The sequence below is a fragment of the Equus przewalskii genome, chromosome 11 (assembly GCF_037783145.1).
Source record: "Equus przewalskii isolate Varuska chromosome 11, EquPr2, whole genome shotgun sequence".
In the NCBI taxonomy this organism is placed as follows: domain Eukaryota; kingdom Metazoa; phylum Chordata; class Mammalia; order Perissodactyla; family Equidae; genus Equus; species Equus przewalskii.
This window is the reverse complement of record NC_091841.1, coordinates 8,802,836-8,822,757: the sequence shown is the minus strand read 5'-3', so window position 1 is coordinate 8,822,757 and position 19,922 is coordinate 8,802,836. Positions and strand designations below refer to the sequence as shown.

At 41.7% G+C, this 19,922-nt stretch overlaps 1 protein-coding gene and 1 non-coding gene across 5 annotated transcripts in view; both read right to left on the bottom strand.

Moving 5' to 3' along the window:
• Positions 1–19,922, bottom strand: part of HSD17B12 (hydroxysteroid 17-beta dehydrogenase 12) — a 270,866-nt gene that overhangs the window by 10,927 nt on the left and 240,017 nt on the right. For all 4 annotated transcript variants that reach the window (XM_070564861.1, XM_070564862.1, XM_070564860.1 and 1 more), the window contains 3 exons: positions 14,399–14,433; positions 6,819–6,900; positions 5,167–5,232 (listed from right to left, as the gene is read on the bottom strand). In XM_070564861.1, coding sequence (XP_070420962.1) covers positions 5,167–5,232; positions 6,819–6,900; positions 14,399–14,433 — 183 coding nt within the window. The remainder of the gene's footprint in view (positions 1–5,166; positions 5,233–6,818; positions 6,901–14,398; positions 14,434–19,922) is intronic.
• LOC139074651 (U6 spliceosomal RNA) lies at positions 19,437–19,539 on the bottom strand. The gene has a single exon (XR_011524285.1). It is a non-coding gene; the product is annotated as a U6 spliceosomal RNA (small nuclear RNA).

Below are 19,922 nucleotides of genomic sequence, written 5' to 3'. Positions count from 1 at the left end.
AAAGAACCATAATGTATGCAACTTACTTTCCAAAGACAAAACAAATGGAGTAAAGTGTTCACAGTAAGTGAATCTGAGGAACAGGTACTGGGCTCTTCTTTGTACTCTTCCTATTCTTATAACTTTTCTGTAGATTTGAAGTGATTTCCAAATAAAAAGTTTTTAAAGCAACGAGAAGGCTTGTCAAAGTTTTACAGAGTAAGAGTTCAAGAAGTATAGTCTTCGATGTTGTCTTAGTCTTGGTTATTTCTTCCTCGCTCAGCATTACAGGGTGGTTGGCACAGGGCGTACAGAAGAAGACGGGACTGGGGCCCCCCAGCTAGCCAGTCAGATTACTTATGATTTTGCCCTTTGGAAGAGCTAAGCTTCGTTTGACTGGGCTTTACTTATAGGGTAATGATGAGGACAGACAGTCCTCACCAACGAAGCACACTTTGGCTAGGGTTTCCAAGAATGTATTTCTTATCCTCTACTTCAAAATCAGAGACAGAGTCTAGCAGGCCTAAAATTCACCTCCAGGGCATTTAGATCACTTGTTGTCACTGTTTATTTGTGTTTCCAGGAAATGTAATGGCAAATCCGAACCCATGAAGGAAGTTTTAAATGCTTTTACAAAATTCTAGGAATGAAGTTGAGGGAAAATGGGGAGAGAAAAGCAAAGGAAAAAATATTAATGAGGAATTAATATAAAACAATCTAAAATTTGAAAAACATACCCTTTTCCCCTCCCAAAAGAGCCATCTGATACACAATCACATGGCAGTTGACATAAAAAAAGAGCTTTCCTGCCAAAGAGTAGAGGAACCTGAAATTTAGCAACAGAGCACTAGCCCAGAAGCCCTCTAGACGTAGAGATTTTGAAAATTTAAGACCAGAGGCATATGAGCAAGAGAAGCAGCTCAAAAGGCCTTCCAAACAGATGCCTGGGTGCCACAAAGCATGGCCATGCATAACCAGAGCCCTCCGTGATGCCAAGCAAAGGCAGGTCTCCAGGGGGCCCCAAATCACACATGCCATTAGCAACAGAGACAAACCAGATAAAAGCCCTGTTCTCAAGAGCACATTGAAGTCGGGGGAGGGGAAAGGGCCAGGGAGATCAGGCAGAGGCAGATAATAGGAAATAAGAGAGCAGAGGACCAAATGGGCCTGGCGGCTGAGAGAAGGCTTCCCAGGGCAGGTGACCTGCAGCCTGAGCCTAGAAAGGTGCATAAGGCTCATAGGCTCAGGCGTGAGTGGGGCGAGGAGATGTGGAGGGCAGACCTGGAGAGGAGTTGGGGAAAGGGCGTGCCAGCAGAGGAGCCAGCCGTGGGCCCTGCAGAGGGCAGAGCATGCACCGACCACCACAATGTCCGCAACAGCACTCTGGCCACAATGCACGGTGGGACAATGGAGTGGCAAGAGAGGTGGTGGCCTTGTGGAGTCGGATTCAATCCTCAACGTGGCAGGCAGCCACTGGGGAGGTATGAAGGAAAACAATGTGATCTGACCTGCGTGTTAACAAGATCAGCCAGGAAACAGTATGCAGGATGGAGCAGAAGGGGAAATGGCCAATAAATACGCCTAGTTCCCAAAATGTGCAGACATACAACGCCGCCAAAGAAAATCCAAGAATCTTTAACTCTCAGCTTCATGGAGACCAGATTTCCCTGTCCCTTTGGTCAGAATTAAGATGAGATCCTATGCTGCTTCAGCATTCTGAGGTGTTCACACACACGCGACAGCTGTACTTTCCCTTACAAACATCTGAGTCTTTATCTTTTCACCAAATTCATTTGAAATTGAGATCCTGAATGAATTCATAGGAAGGAAGACAATGATCAACGAACTCACGTAATCTAGAATTCATTAGTAGGGAAAAATAAAAGTTTATCCAAGTACAATATTTTGGGAAACAATGCTGATGTATTTTTGTAGTGGTTTCTGGTCACAGCAGATTAACAGGCCGCAAACGTGGAGAAAGACCTTTGAGGGAAACAAGCTGTGGGAATGAGAGAGGAGACCATCCAGTCCGTTCACAGAAGTCTGGAGATCGCTCATCTCTGCTCACAAGGCCTCTACTCCTTTTTGTCATTGAAACACTCACAGCTTCTGGTCACACAGCTTCTAGGTCACCTACCAAGGGACCTTCAGGTCCTGTCTAGTCTTACCATGTGTTTAAACATTATTCAATTAATAGCTTGATGACAATAGATTCATCAGAATGGGAAAATGGCACAACACTGCGTGGCATGTGATGCTTGACTGGCTTCCTTGTTACAAAATACAGTTCTAGATAGCAGAATCAAGCTACGAGCATTAAGGTGACTGGTGTCTCAGCAAAGGGGAGTGGGGGAGTTCAGCATAAAATTCAGGCTTCTTGAAAACCCTGTTCTCCCCCATGTACCCTATGGCAAGCTGCAAATCGTAATAGCACCAAGTGGCCATGACATCCAAGGGTCTTTTTGGTGAAACCTCAGTGAGGGGTTTAGAGGAAGCAGGCTCTAAGTTGCCCCTGGAAGACGAGGAAACTTCTTCCAACTACCACGCCCTCTCACTGACGGTGAGTTAGCTCCAGGATCCACTCGTAGAATGAAAAGGTTTAGAAGCCAGATCGAGATAACACTCAGGCCCATCTGGACTGTCTAAAGACAGAAGGGAGGAAATGGAACAAGCACCTGCTGGCTCACAACTGCCTGACACAGATGGGTCCCGTAAGGGTTCAATGCTGCCCTGAAGGCCTGGAGCAAGTCGCCCAGTGGTTAAGAACAAAGGTTCTGCCACCAGACTCAGACTTGAGGCCTGGTTCAACATGGGTAAGTGGCTTAACCTCTCTAAACTCCACTTTCTGTAAGTTTAAAGAAGATGATGATCACACCATCCTATGAGGTCATCAGGAGACGCAATGAAATAAATGGATACACAAGAAATGCTTAGGACTGCGCCTGGAAAGTACCCCTCAAATATTAGCTATTATTATGATGGTTGATCATTTGGGGCTTCAGGTCGCAAAAACTGAAATGCTAGGCTCACAGTAATGAAAGCCACGTCAACACTGGGGACGTGAAGACGTGGGGGCAGGTCGTGGGCAGGAGCTGGAAAAGGGTAAGAATTGCAACTTCTCCCAAGACATTGTGAAAAATGTGCCTAGGCATAGAAATGGTGTGAGCCATTATTTGTGTTGAACAATAACCAATTTGAGCTAGATACCCATCAAAACTCTGCATTTGCTTCCTCTTTATTTTGTGCTGTATTTTCACAGCATTGTTTCTGTTAGCTACACAATAAAATCAAAGGTGTCTATAAAATTAAGTCAAAATGGAACAAAGGACTAAACGTAAGAGCTAAAACTATAAAACTCTTGAAAGAAAACATAAAGGGACAGCCTCGTGACATTAGATTTGGCAATGATTTCTTCGATATGACACCAAAAAACACAAGCAACACAAGAAAAAACAGGTGAATTGGACTACACCAAAATTAAAAACTTTCATGCATCAGAGGACATTATCTATAGAATAAAAAGGCAACCCATGGAGTGGGAGAAAACATTTGCAAATCTTATATCTACTGAAGGGCTAATATCCAGAATATACAAAGAACTCCTACAATTCAACAATAAAAAGCAAACACCCAATTAAAAAATGGGCAAAGGACTTGAATAGACATTTCTCCAAAGAAGATATACAAATGGCCAATAAGCACTTGAAAAGTGCTCAGCATCACTAATCATTAGGGAAAGGTAAACCAAAACCACAAGGAGATACCACTTCACACCCATTAGGATGGCCATTATTTAAAAACAAAAACAGAAAATAAGTATTGGCAAGGACATGGAGAAACTGGAAGCCTTGTGCACTGCTAGTGGGAACGTAAAATAGGGCAGCTACTATGGAAAACAATAAGGTGGTTCCTCCAAAAAACCAGAATTACTGAATGATCCAGCAATTCCACTTCTGGGTACGTATCCAAAAGATCTGAAAGCAGAATCTCAAAAAGACAGGTGTACACTCCTGTTCGCAGCAGCATTATTCACAACAGCCAAGAGTGGAAGCAACCCACGTGTCCATCAACAATGAATGGATGAACACAATGCGGTATAGCCACACAATGGAATTTTCTTCAGCCTTAAAAAGGAAGGCAATCCTGTCACTTGCGACAGCATAGATGAACTTGTAGACATTATGTTAAGTGAAAGAAGCCAGTTACAAAAAGGCACACACTGTATGATTCCCCTCGTATGAGGCCCCTAGAGTAGTCAAATTCAGAGACAGAAAGTAGAAGGTGGTTGTCAAGCTGGGGGAGGGGAAATGGGGAGTTAGTGTTTAATGGATAGCAAGTTTCAGTTTTGGAAGATGGAGAAAGTTTTAGACAGAGATGGCGGTGATGGGTGCATAACAATGTGAACATATAATACCACTGAACTGAACACTTAAAAATGACTTAAATACGGGGCTGGCCCCGTGGCCGAGTGGTTAAGTTCGCGCGCTCCGCTGCCGGCGGCCCAGTGTTTCGTTGGTTCGAATCCTGGGCGCAGACGTGGCACTGCTCATCAGACCACGCTGAGGCAGCATCCCACATGCCACAACTAGAAGGACCCACAACGAAGAATATACAACTATGTACGGGGGGCTTTGGGGAGAAAAACGAAAAACATAAAAAAAAAAAAATCTTAAAAAAAAAAAAAAGATTTAAATAGTGTTTTCTGTTTTGGATATTTTCCCACTATTTAAAAGAATTGAAAATCACTACCACACCTATCTCATCCTCGCCCGTGCAGTCATCCTCGCTCTAGTAAAAGTTAGCTTTAGCCTGCTCTCTGCCCTCTCTTATGGTTACTACACCGGGGCTTAGGAACACAGTCACAGCACACTTGACATACCTGGCAGGGAAGCGATATTATAGTCTAATTCTCTCAAAATAAAACCATAAGAACTTACAATAATTATGCTTCGTTTACGCGGCACTCAGTTCTACTCTAGGTATCCCTACTTAAAAATTCTGGGGACTAATTTCTTTTAAATCTAGATTTAAGTGCATAAAGGAAAAAGAAACCATGTCTTTAATGGTGCGCCAACGTCACGTTCACTTACTTAGGAATGTGATTTTTCTGTCGTTGTCAAGACAGCAACAGTTGCTGTGGAAACCACACACAAACAGGGATACTTCACTGAAACAGACTCCACTCACCTGCACAAAGATGCCCTTGCTCCTGTATTCCTCATGGAGGGACCGAGAGAAGAAATCTACAAAAGCCTGGGAGGGCGTGGGAGCAAGAAGAAAACACCCACGTTACTCCAATCTGCCTGATTTGTGGCCATGACAACAAAATAAGGACCCATTCAACACTGTAGTTCCTAATCATTCTTTTCATTTCAAATGCAGAAGAGACCTTACAAAACAACTCCTCAAAACCTCAAGTCGCTTTTACCTGCCACTAAATTAAGTATTCTCTTACCAAATATAATATCCAAATCAAATTTTGATTTAACTGGAAAAGGTTCTTCTTATCTTTTCTTTTTTCAGAAAATTACTTTGCAAGAAGAAATGTTTCATTATATAACAAAGGATGCATTCCTGCTCCCCACTTGCCATTCAAACAGAAACACGATATGAATTCTGGTCAACTCCATTCTATGGGGATTTTGTTGTCAGTAAAGAGGAGAAGAGAGCAAGCAGCCTCTTGGTCCTTTGGGATGGCAAGATCCAAGAAGTGTAGAGAGGACTGTGACAGCCTAGCTTCTTCCGATAGCACAACTTTAAATCTCATTGTAAAATGTAACGTGCCATTTTTCAAACATGGACTCAACCTCAGGCTTGAAATGCAAAGTATCAATAATGACTCTCCTAGGGTCACAATGAGTAATAGTCTGGTGTCCGTGGAGCAGAACAGTTAAGAAGCTGGAGTTCACCAATCACTTCGAAACGTGCTGTTCATTTTCAACATGCCTACCGTATCTTTCAGAGATACAGAAAGCAAGTGGATGGCGGGGGTGGTGGTGGGGCAAGCTTTTTCAAATGATAGGAGTCGCTGCTTACGTTTTTCAAGTGGACAAAGAGCCAAGTGAAAAAGAAGGCTGGCATTCTGCTCTTTTCCTACCCTAACATATTGCAAGTTCTTATTGTGTATTATATTTTTCTCCAAAAGCTTGCTTCATTTCAGCACCTCAATGGTCATTTTCGTTTCAGAGATGTATCCTATGCCTCAACAATGTATATGAAGATGATAGCAGTAGGAAATGCATTCTAAATTATCTTCCTAGTAGTAACATGAAGAGGTCAATGGTGATGTTGTATAAAATTAGGACATCTTACAGAGATTTCTGGAAAATTCTTGTCTCACTCCCAGAAGTGACAATAAATATCTGTAAATTCTTTCATGTGGCAAAATACTCACACTCTCAGCCAGTCTATCATGTGTCTACTATGTGTATTTATGTGCTGACTGGCTCCAATCCTTCTACTCAGCTCCGCAGACTTGGAACTTACGCTCTACAAAACGGACTCATTCATGAATCAAATTCCCAATCTTAGACTCATTAACATCATGTTCCGATCAACTGAGCTAAGTGGCCCAGGTATCAATTATAAAACCAATAAACTACTGGGAGACAAAAAGCACTTATGGATCTGAGATCTTCACGCCCCATTTGTAAAGTTTACACCAGTCAGTGTGTCTCCAGCTCTGCTACCCTGAAACCAGTGCTGGATATTTTCCTTTTCTTCTTAGTCCATTTGAAAACTGCCAAGAACAGAACTTCTAGAAAGTTCTATGCTTATTTCTCAGACTGAAAATGATTCCTCTTTCTTATTCCGACATGATTTACTAAAAAATTGTTCACCTTGGTTGCAGAGTAGATGGTCAGCAGTGGAGCTGGGTGCATGCCACTGGCGGAGGAGATGTTCAGAATCACTCCTTTAGATCTAAAAAGGAAAATGTCCCAAGTAAAGAGAATGAGATCATATACACAATTGTTTGTAAACTGCAGATCAAGACATGTAAGTATCTGAAACAGAATAACATAGCTGTCTTGCTAACACACATCCCTCCTTGCCTTTCATCAGCATGTGATATGCTTGGTCAGTGAATGAGACATAACTCAATCAACTAAAAATAGCTCTTCTTTGCAATTAGCTCATTTCTCAGTCTTCGTAAGCTGGGGCATGACTGGATCAGATCTGCAGTCTCCTCAAGTTGATCTCTACCTTCTGAGGTCTTCTCTGGGCTCATCACCAAGACCTCTCTCTTAGGAACATTCTTATAATCCTCGTATGCCTTTATTTTGGCATATCCTCACATACTACCTTGCTGTAGTATTTAATCATTCTAAGTGTGTAAACACTGTCTTCCCTCAACAAAACCGTAAGCTTCTGGACGTCACAGCTGTTGTCTGCCACTTTTTCTCAAAACACTCCGCACCGTCCTGAGCACGGAACAGGGACGTAATAAAACCTTCTGGCAATGAGTGAATGCTTATGTCCCGCCCTCCTATTATGTGACTCTAGCGTTCATCAAACCATATTCTTTTGCCAAAAGGCAAAACTCAGTTTCTACTGTAACTTGGAGAGACTACTGAAAGTTAAAACTTAGAAAGCTACCAGGAATCACTAACTCTACAAATAAATGAAAATGAGTTTAAGGAAAGCAATGCTGTAAATATACCAGCTGTTAGCAAGCATACATGGGTTGGGTTAAGTGTGGAATTAGGGTTTTAGGAATTTTAGACAGAATTAACAACGAACTCTTCCCCCTCAAATCCATTCTTCTCAGAGGGGTCCCTTCTTCAGCTACTGCAACCTGACCCCACCGCCCTCCTGCCCTCCAGATCAGCTTCCTTTCCTTCACTCCAGGGTCTCGCTGTCGGTCTGAATTTCCTTCCCCTAAGGCCTATTTTTTCATTATTAAAAAAAGTCTATCTAGATTTTTATGCAAAATAATAAAAGAAACATGATTGAATGGCATCTATATTATTTTAGACATAATCTGGAAAGAACTGATCCCCAAAGGTCACTCAGCCCATCTGCCAGCCTCTAGGCAAGATGCTATCTCAACCATCAAACGGAAGTGTGGACCCTCCGCTTGACGTGTCTCCAGAAACAAGTGGTTGTTTTTTAACTGAAGTCCTTATTAGTGACACATACTTTCCTAAGCAGTGAAATCCATTAACATTTTAGTTACAGAAATCAAATCTCAAATTTAAAAATATATTAGGGTTTTGAACAAAGTTGGAACTATTTAGTCAATGCATTCATTATATCATCCTTGTATTTTTTGCTTGTGTCTCTCTGAGAGACAGAAAAGCCTTTCTTTTTACATTTTAAGGTAAGAGAGTAAGAGCGTCTATCAGAAGTTAGAACCCACTCATTCTAAGATTAGCAATGGTAAATTGCAATGAATATCTAGTAATTTCACTTTATCTACATTTGTGAGAAATCCCTTTTGATCAATATGGACTAAAAATCACTTTGTTACTGGAGACTTTTAATGTAGTATTAACTTATGATGTTTAAAATATCCTTTTTTTTTAGAGTGTTAAAAATGTTCTGAAATTAGATTGTGGTGATGGTTGCACAGCTCTGAGAATATACTAGAAAACACCAAATTTCGCACTTTAAATGGGTGGATTTTATGGTTTGTGAAATTATATCTCAATAAATCTGTGGGGGAAAAAAGAGAGAAAGAGAGAGAGAAATACATTTATGATATATTGGAATGTTATCCTTAAGCTCAGAGCAGATTCTAATCAAGTGGAAGCTAAGAGAGCTATTTTATCTTATGCAACACAATAAATCCTGACAAGTTGGACCCCCCCACCCCCATCCTGAGCCCTAAGCATCCTTGTAGGTTTAGGTTGTGCTGTATTTTAACCTTTTCTCATATAACCAGGAATTGCTATGTCCTCACTCATTCAGAGGAACTGAAGAAAAAGCCAGTTGGAAACAGTTGCAGAAGATGATGTTTTTCAGTGAATCTGGTTTTATCAGTTAGATTACGTGTGCTCCATTATATTCTAACGGGCCGAGGTGGTTGTTTGTGCCTTTGAACAGAAATTTACATTTTAAATTTCATTCCTCACAAATGAAATACAATTTAAAAGTCTTCCAAGATTAAAGTTTATGCTACGATAAACATTTTAAAAATTAAATCTTGACCTCACCAAAACAGACTCTTAAAGCTTCACTCACCATAGCAATACAAGAAAATTGTTTCAATACAAGAAAATTCATTTAAAGATAATAGAAACTTCTTCCCCGTTTTCAAAATTAATGCAGATCAATAATCAAATATGTCACAATTATGCAGGCAATTAATTGTTTACTCCTTGAGGCAACTGAAATTTTTGTTTCTCAAATATTCTACCTTAATTTAAAATTTCTAGGGGGTAGAGTTAGTTGGAATTAGTGAAAAGCCAGAATCTGAGGATACTTTATTCAGAACACAGTATCTGCATTCTAAAATACGTCAAAACAAATCCAAGACCAACAAAGTATAAAGCGAGAATGCACTTGACCTAAGTAAATAAAAGGAGAGCATTTATAATTGCAGCAAAAGGAGAGGAGAGGAAACATCCCTTCGACAAAAACTCTGTGCTACCAAGAAGCGCACGTACTTGTTTGTCTGGCAGAAACCTTCCTCCCACAGCTACGCACACGACAGCACAAAATCCTCTCTCTCTTTCTCTCCCGGGATAATAATATTCAACTTCGCTCTGTCTGAAGCATAACTAACACACTAGTCTAGCTGCCTCAGTCCTTGTACTGTACACAGTATCTATTGTTTATGCAGAGATGAGGATGAACATTCAGGACTGAGAGGCACAAAGGACTCGTCTTTAAAAGCAACTACTCTGTCTAGCTCTAATCCTCCATCTAAACAGAATTAGTGACGTCAAACCAGTTTCCATGGCACAGCCAGACTCATGACAACTCTGTTCTATCAGGCAGAAGGACAAATGTGTGCTTAATTGCACACAGAAACAAACATAAAACCAAACCCTGGTTAATCTCTCATTTTCCGGGGACTTGGGGACCAATTCTAAGATTGGAAGGGACATTAAGCGTATTTGCTAAAGTTCCATAATGAAGACTCATGCTGCTCATACTTCAGCACATTTCCAGTTTGTTATGACAAATATCCACATAAACAAGTCCAGTAATATTTTCTGTGACACCACATTCTTAATTTATCACATTCCTTACTTGCTAGCAGCCACACGATGGTGTCTCGGCGGTACAAATTATTAAGGCACTACTAGAAGCAAAATACTGCGAAAACCAAGCAGAAAACACCACTGCTGACAAGGAAGCACCGTTTCATACACACATATTCTCTTCAATTACTAGCCTTCTCACAAGCTAAACGTTGAATTCACTCAACCCTATAAAATTTAGTATCTTGCTTCCTACCTAAGTATGTATATATAAACATAGCTTCCTATAGCTATGCTCTTTAGTAGAATTCCCTCAGATCTGTGAAATTGCCAATCCTAAGACTCTCCTTAATTGTCACCTGCATGGAAAAACCACCAAGCCTTGTATTCTTCCATAAACGGCCCGCTATTCTGTCAGACGCTCGCAGTCCCCTCGTGCACAGCTCTACAGAAATACCCTGTCATGGCGGAAGTGCTAGCTCTCCTCTGAAATAAGCCAGTGATTTCGGCCTTCCTCAGGCACCTCGTCACTGCCGCACACTGCAGGTGCGGAGAGAGAAACGGGGAGGAGGGGGCGCGGCCGTGAAGAACTGGGACGCGGGGCCAGTCCTAACGCGGACAGCCGACTGTACAAAGAGCTGGACGGCAGACAAGGGAGAGCGTGCGGAAAAGGCTCCGTCACGATTCTTCACGTTTCCATTCCGACCAGGGAGTGTACGTAAGTGTGTTCTTGGGGGGTCATTATGTGTTTTTCTATTTTTTTTTAAGCTTAAACATAATGCTGCAATTGGTACAGACGGTTCTCTACAGACTCTCAAGAAGACTGAGAAATATATCAAAACAGGGCTCTGTGTCAGAAAAGAATCCAAACACGGGGTCAGGTACATAATTAGAACCAGCAATCCAAACACATTATCCAAATACTGCTTTGGGGAAGAAAGTTTGCAAACATTTACCACATGAAAGAGAAGTGCCCGCCCTAAAACACCATAACGTGTCATAATTCCACCTTCAGGAGGAAAGGCTATTTTTAGCTGTTCCATGGTTGGTATGGCAACCACTTCCTGGCTCCCGCTGTACACAATGTTTATAATTCCAGGCAAGTGGAAAGAGCAAGTTTCCTCTATAACGTAGTTATGCACTTTCTACTTCTCTGGTGATAATACCTTAGTTTGATTACAGATCCTTGTTGAGTGGTGGGCGGTGGGCCCTAGGCTATAGTTCTAGAGGGTTTGGAAAATCTCATACATCAGAGGTAGAATCAGTGAAGAGAAAACAACAACAACAAGAAGGGGTCTTTCGAAAGGACTCTGCCGTTACTCAACAGAGACGCGAAAACTATGGAAACCAACCCTAGGAAAGACGCCATCTGGGGACGGTACAAAGGGCAGGCTGTAATAAAATCACTTATAACGTGTAAGGAAGAATGCTTTCAGATGACCTGTTAACTCGGAGTTTTTCTTTCCTCTGGGCACATGGCGAACAACACTGCTGGCCTCCCTTCAGTTGGCTGGAGCCTGCGACTGAGCTCGGGACATGGAATGTGGGCAGAGCAAAGTCCGCCACTTCCAGGCCCGGCTCATCCTTACTCCCTCTTCCCTCATCTGCCAGCTGGATGCACAGGATTCAGCAGAGAACTGCAAGATCCAAGGGAAGACGGGAGCCCCCAGATGGAAGGAGCCTGGGGTCCTTGAATGAACGGGTGGAGCAGAGCCCTGACCACTGACCCACACTGGCTGTGATGCTGGGGGAAAAATCAACCTTCATAGTGCTGAGCCACTGAGATTTGGGGGTCGTCTGTTGGAGCAGTTAGCCTACCATGACGAATGCAACTAGTAACTCCTTTAATTCAAGTGGACAGAGCTGCTCCCTCTCCTAACTAAAAATACTGATTCATAAAATCTACTGACATTTCTCACTAGTTCTTAGCCAGGGCCACAGCCCCCCCAGGATGTTAGTTTCAGTCCACAGCCTAATGATGGCTTTCCACTAGATCATTTCTCAACCTTAGTTTAAAAGCAACTTGATTTAAAAAGGCAAGGATCCATTTTGTCTTATGTATACTCCATGATAAGCTTTTTTTTTTTTTTCTTGAGGAAGTTCAGCCCTGAGCTAACTACTGCCAGTCCTCCTCCTCTTGCTGAGGAAGCCTGGCCCTGAGCTAACGTCCGTGCCCATCTTCCTCCACTTTATACGTGGGACGCCTACCACAGCACGGTGTGCCAAGCCCGCACCTGGGATCCGAACCGGCGAACCCCAGGCCGCCGAGAAGCGGAAGGTGCGAACTTAACAGCTGCGCCACCGGGCCGGCCCCTACTCCACGATAAACGACTCAGTGAATGTCTGTTGAATGGATGGATGCTCTTCTTTGCATTCTTTATTTTTATCTAATGCTCCAGCTAACTGTGATCATGGCAGCTAGGTCGACAGAGATAGGAGTAAAGTTCCTAGTGCCTTATGTTTGTATCATGTTTGTATCATAATTACTAACTAATTATGTAGCTTCAACAGCACTCAGTCTCTTTGGGCCTCACTTTTTATCAGTCAAATGAGGGGTGTTGGTTTCAATTAATTCAAAGTACCGAAATTCGATGACTGCTTAAATCCAATACTTTATTTTTTAACTTTATTGAGGTCACACTGGTTTTTAACATTACATAAATTTCAGGTAGACATCACATATTTCGGCTTCTGTATAGATCGCATTAGGTCACCACCAAAAGTCTAGTCTCCATCTGTTACCATGCACATGTGCCCCTTTACCCCTTTCGCCCTCCCCACCTTGAATCCAATACTTTAGGATCTGAAAAATGATTTCACAACCATTATCTCTTTTGATATGGTTTTCACCAACACACTTAAAAATTCCTTTTACAATACCTCTGTGGTTTATAAGCACTTCTTTTCTAATGGATGGATTTACTATCCTCAGTTAATAACCTGTCACTTGCAGATGTCAAAACCAAGATGAAGCTGATGGCCCAAATTTCATCCCTCCTGGGTATCCACCCCGTCTGCCCCAATGCTCTGCAATCTTCTAGGATTGTGGTCCGGTTTGACCACTGTCTGTCACTTCCATATCTGACCATCAGGGGCACACTGCCACTGCCAACCCACAAAAAGCAGTTTAAAGGTTTTAAAGGGGAATTTTACTAAAGGAATTAAAATAGACAAAACTACATGTAAAATGGAATTACAAACAAAGAGCCTTGCTAAGAAGCAGTTTCACAACCAGCGTCTGTAGACGCCAAACAAAATGGATTCTGAATCTCAGTTTCCTCATCTGTAAAATGGTGGGATGCCATCAAGGTTAAATGAGTTAACACATTATCAAGTTCTCACTCCAACACCTGGCCCATGATATGTACTCAGTGAACATTAGCTGAAAACCCTGCAAGAAGTTGGTCAGAGAACTTTCTTCCCAGAAGCAGGATGCTCGGGTCAGCCCTTTCCAAAGCTGTCTGTCACCCCTTTGGATCCTGTCCAAACTCAAAGCTATTCTGCAGAGGAAGGATGACTGTGAAGCCTAAATTGAGCAAATGATCAAGCTGGCTCCAGAAGCAAGCCCAGCTCTTTTCAACAGGTTTTCTGTGAAGGCTAGCCACTGCTCAGGCTTCTCCAAGGGAGGAACAGAGCTTAACTGCAATGTTACACTTCATGCCGATGCAAATGTAAGAACGCTATAACACATTTCTCAATGAAGATGAAGACAGGGCGTGTATCCTAGAGAAACCCAATTCAAACTGGAACACAGAAAACTGTGGTTAGTGGACGTAGCCTTTTCCTCCAAGGATGGGTGTGACATCTTATAATCACTTTACAACATGCCTAAGTTCCTTACACATCCATTTACCCAGGAAGAACTGAAAAATCAGAAGGTGGGGTCTTGGTTCATGAGACTCCATGGACTTTGGCTCTGGGAGCTACAGCTTTAAGATGGTATTCCCGGGAAAACCCCAGGAACTCTATCCACCCCCTCAGAGTAGCAGGCAATTGAGTTAGTGCTGGTGACTCAGGCAGACTTTTTAATCCTGATCTAAAGGAACCACCACAACCCTGGAGAGGTAAATAAAAAGAGAATCGAGTGGAAAAGGCCTCCACCAGCGGCTGACTCATGCTCCGCCGTGTGACTCGCCCGCACATTACTCTGCTGCTAAGACGTGGAGGGCAGGTTCATTAGTCACTGCAGTGAATTCTTCAAAGAAAGGATTCTCCCTATAAATAATCATGAGCTCTGTCTCCCCAGTGTTGTGTGTGAGCTTGTGACTCACCTTTCCACCATGCCAGGCAGCACCAGTCGTGTCATCTGCAAGAGAGAAAAACAAAACATTCGTGATGGCTAAGGATGCAGGCAACAGACAAAGAGTGGAGGGAAGCCACCCACACAAAAGGGAAGGGGATCACGAAGCCACTCGCCACTTCCACAGGCAGCGGGTTACCGTGTGTACTCCATATGCTTTGGCTGTGTTAAGAGTGCTAAGAAGGAATCAGAGGAAATTACTGCAGATAACATTGGGAAGGCTTTCAGTGAACTTGGCTGAAATTAGTCTTGCCTGGAATGTAATATTGGCACAGAGATCTTCAAATAATTAAGGATTTACAGTGACATCTACTCCCAAAATGCATTCTCAGTAATGGACATATGTTATCACAGGAAATATCCTGCCTGCCAAGATTACTGAAGCTTTCTAATCTCAAGAGCTTAAACGGTCTTTTGCTATCAAAAAAGGCTTTAGAGGGGCCAGCCTGGTGGCATAGTGGTTAAGTTCACATGCTCCCCTTCAGCAGCCTGGGGTTCGCAGGTTCAGATCCCAGGCGTGGACCTAGCACTGCTTATTAAGCCACACTGTGGTGGCATCCCACACAAAATAGAGGAAGATAGGCACAGATGTTAGCTCAGTGACAATCTTCCTCAAGCAAAAAGAGGAAGATTGGCAACAGATGTTAGCTCAGGGCCAATCTTCCTCACCAAAACAAAAAGCTTTTTGAAGAATGCCGTAAAGTGACCTGTTGGCAAAGATTAATTGTATCTTCACATTCATTTCTTGTTGGCCTAGCTAGTTGTGAGTAAATCTCATCCTTAAAGAAAGTTAAGGTTATCTGTGATCTCCAGTAACCAACAATGAAAAAACACCACCTGCATTTTTAAAGGACTTCATAATTGTTGACGAAATACATATAAGATAACGAGGGGCTACTTACTTCTAAACTCTGCTTCAGATATTAGTAACTAAGAAAAGCTAAGATGTCCACTGGCTTAGTCAAGACCACAACAATAGTTAAGTATTAAGGTTGGAACATGAATTCTTGACTCCTAGATATCACTAATTTTCTAAGAAACAAACGCTGTTTTGTCACAGAAAAGTTTGCATGCACGGCAATAAACCTTTTACCTTGAACACTACTGTCTTAATTAAAATAGCATTCTGATGAGAAGAGAATTTTTTTCCTAGAAATATTCTGAAGAAAGAAAGCACCTCCAGACTTCACCAAGGTAAACCTCTATGCAGCACTCCCAACCCAGATGTCAACCCCAGAGCTGCTGCATAGACTCTTCTGGTAAAAACACAAGTTCAAACCGACACTGCGCCATGGAAGATAGACTGACACACTGCCAACTTCGGAACAAAGAAGTATCCTCAAAGCCAAGGGCAATCATTTCAACAGAACTGTCTGGATTGGGCTGAATCTTCTGGCCCAGATAAAAAAGAAACCAAAAGAAAGAGTTTGACCTAAAGCACCCCACATCTCCCTCCCTGGGCTACACTGTTCAGATTAAACTCATCTTCACAGAATGATGGGGCAGAGTTTGCCAATTGTCCTCTAACAATTCATTCTTTCCTTAATATGTAACAACTGAAATTTTTTTTTTTAAAACTGCTTTATTGAAGAACAATTTACATATCGTAAAATTGATCCATTTTAAGTGTTTAATTCAGTGGTTTTAGAAAATTTACAGAGTTGTGCTACCATCACTATAATCCAATTTTAGAACAATTCCATTACCTCAAGAAGATTGCCATCTGAGGTATTTTTATTTTTATTTTTATTTTTTTTTTTTGAGGAAGATTAGCCCTGAGCTAACATCTGCTGCCAATCCTCCTCTTTTTGCTGAGGAAGAGTGGCCCTGAGCTCACATCCGTGCCCATCTTCCTCCACTTTATATGTGGGATGCCTACCACAGCTGAATTTTCAGCTGGATGTACGGCCTCTTTCCCACCCTCACTGCCCCCCATAAAAACTGTATGTTCTATATCCTTTCTCACAGTGCATGTGGCCCTATGACTACATTCTAGTAATATGTGCAACTTCTTGGTCATGACCTTACAATAGAAGAAAACACTTGTCCTGCTCCTCGCTTATATTGATGGCTGGGATGTGGATGTGATGGAAGGAGCTAAAACAGACATCTTAGACCCCAAGAGGAAAGCCACGTGTAATGGTGGCAGAGCAATGAGATAAAAAGAGCAGATCCCTGATGATCGTGGAGCTACTCTGCCAAACCTTGATTACCCACTCAGCTTTTTATCTGGGAGGGAAATAAATCTCTCTTTTGTTTAAACCACTACTAGATCTCTGTTAGAGCAGCCAAGCCAACATTCTAAATAATATAATTGACCACTTGTGTTGCTAAAGAGAAACAAATATTAATATTTTAAGAAACAAGAAACAAAAAAGAAACAATCCCCAAAGCAAACACAATCAGAAATTATGCTGACAGCCCAAACGGCCTCAATATTGTAGAGTTTTTAAAACACGGCCCTATTTCTTCTCCTTTCTAGGTTTGCTTGACCCCATTCAGACTGCGCCCGCTGGGCCTCAAACCAAACTATACGGAACCAAGTCAAAGAAGAAGCTGGTTTCAGAGTTTATCCTTTCAACACAATCACCTCTTGTCTTCTCAGATTGAAACAATTCTTCAAATTTGCTTACACGTTTCCTAAGGTTTGTCTTTTTATAGGAGCACGTAGTAAGCAATTGCTCAGTACAGACTATTGAATGGTTAAGGCAAGTATGGTTCATAGTCAGGCCAAAATTCTCATTCCACCGACTAGTGGTATGACCTCAATTTATTAGTTCCTTATTCTCCTCTGTGTTATGTGTTAAATGAAGAAGGTATCCATGTTACAGGTTATTATATTCCGAATCTCAAATGAGGTACGTATATAATGGGCTTGGCATAGACACATCACAGGGTAAGCCTCCAAGGAGAAATTAGTGTCCCTTACTGTCAGCATGCACTATTCTGTTAGGATGCAGCAGCACCTAGGCCTTCTTTAAGTATGTTGTGCCCTACATACTTTAGAGCCATAAACAATGACAAATTTTGAGGTCATCCACTTTAACTCACCACACAGAAGTTTCTGGACAGTTCCATCAATATTTAAAAATACCTCAGGGGCCGGCCCAGTGGCACAGCAGCTAAGTGTGCATGTTCCACTTCGGCGGCCCAGGCTTTGCCAGTTCAGATCCTGGGTGCGGACATGGCACCACTTGGCAAGCCATGCTGTGGTAGGCGTCCCACATATAAAGTGGAGGAAGATGGGCACGGATGTGAGCTCAGGGCCACTCTTCCTCAGCAAAAAGAGGAGGATTGGCAGCAGATGTTAGCTCAGGGCTAATCTTCCTCAAAAAAAAAATAAAAATAAAAATAAAAGTACCTCAGCTGGCAATCTTCTTGAGGTAATGGAATTGTTCTAAAATTGGATTATAGTGATGGTAGCACAACTCTGTAAATTTACTAAAACCACTGAATTAAACACTTAAAATGGATCAATTTTACGATATGTAAATTGTTCTTCAATAAAGCAGTTTTTTAAAAAAAAAATCTCAAACTGGCATGGCAAAATACATTTGATGTTACTTTACCAAATCCAGGAGACAAAAGAGCTCTTAAAATGCTCTACGCATATCAACCTATGGCCTGAAGCAACAGGAAGTAATAAAGAGGCATTCTTCTGTTCAGCCAAGGCCATGTTAGGTCCTCAGACTCGGGCTGGGTGGTGGGAGCTCACTATCTAGCAAGAGAACAGATATTTACAGAAATAAATCACTACAAGACAATGTTATGAGTGGTATAAGAAAGGTAAGGACGGAGGGCACCGATGCTTGGGAGAAGACTAGCTATGTCTGGGGAATCAGGTAGAGCTTCACAGATCATATTTCAGTCAAGGTCTAAAAGAATAAACTGGAGTTCACTAGGCAGAAAAAAATTCTAGTAGAATGCAAAAAGGCAAACAGCTGCAAGAAACTACAATGAATGCATTGGAGAATCGAGGCAATCATAAAAACTTTTTGTTGAATGGACGAAGCATATAAAGAAGTAAAAAGCATGCGCATCCTGTTACATATGTCACACAATTTGCCTATCATACTACACATCATGGACAGCTTCCCAGGCTGGTACAAACAGATGGACATCAGGCACGTATCTTATTGTAAGGATAGATTATATGCATTCTTGGCATTATTTAGCACATTTCACCAGGGGACCATAACGCTAATGTATCATAAAGAGGTCTCCAACCATTTTGTGAAGAGAAGCTATTGGTCAGCTTCCCAAAGCCCTGAGACCACCAGAAACAGAATACGGAAGGAGAAGGCTGATGATAAAAATGTTGACTCGGGGTAGGGGGGTGTGTGTGTGTGCGCGTGTACACATTTGTAATAAGGAAAGGAGACTTGCTCGCTACACAGTCACTGACTGTTTAGCTGTCCGACACAAAAGAAGAGAAGGAAAGGGATTTGTAGGCAGCGATCAACCTGGAGAACTATTAGGAAAGTCTACAACATCTGCTGATGGACTCTGTTCTTCTGACCAGAATCTCAGTACCATATGAATATACAAGTGGTTGTACAGAGTTTTAAAGTGCAATTCAGATTTTTTTCCAAGATGTAAATTTACATACTTAAGTACAGTCCATAAGAAATATCACTTTAAGCACTAAGGACACTAAGGAACTATAAATGCATACATTGGGAGCTATTTTTTCCCTTACACTGTGTGCGTGTTATATGTTAAGTGTCTCCTTTCTGAATGGCAAAAATTATCCAGAAAATGATCAGAGACAAAATAAAGCTCCATGAAATATAATCTTACTTACAAAATTACATCGACGGCATGCTAAACATTAAATATTTTCTTGATGGTCTGCAATGTATAGACATGTTCAAAAGATATTCTTTTTCCTCCAATTTTATTGAGATATAATTAACATATACCCTTGTATTAGTTTAAGGTGTACAACATAGTGATCTGATAGACGTGTAAATTGCAAAATGATTACCACAGTAAGTTTAGAGAACATCAAAATTATGGAACGTTTCACAAAGTTCTGTGTCATCCTTGTGCAGGGGTCAGGATCATCCCTGTATCATTCCAATTTAATATATGTGCTGCTGAAGCAAGTACCAACATAGATTCTTAAGTTAAAATTCAAGTTTTAATAAGTTAACACAAAGGAAGAAGCAGTGTTTTCAATGCCTGGCTATTCAAGGGCCGGAAATCCCTACTGGATGCTCAGTGACCAAATGTCCCATTAGCCAAGACACAGCCCTCGCGTGAAAACGTGAAACTCTTCCACACTGCTGATTGGGTTCTTTCTTTGAATCCTGACGCTCAATTACTCCTCCTTGCCATCAAGTGGAACATCTTTTTTGATCTGTCAAATAACAAGGACACTGAAAGACCTGAGCAAACTTCACCTGAACTCTGCATGCTTTATAACCTGATCAATGCCCTCATCGGTACTTAGATTATCTTTCCTTCTAATCAGATTCCAAGTCACAATAAAT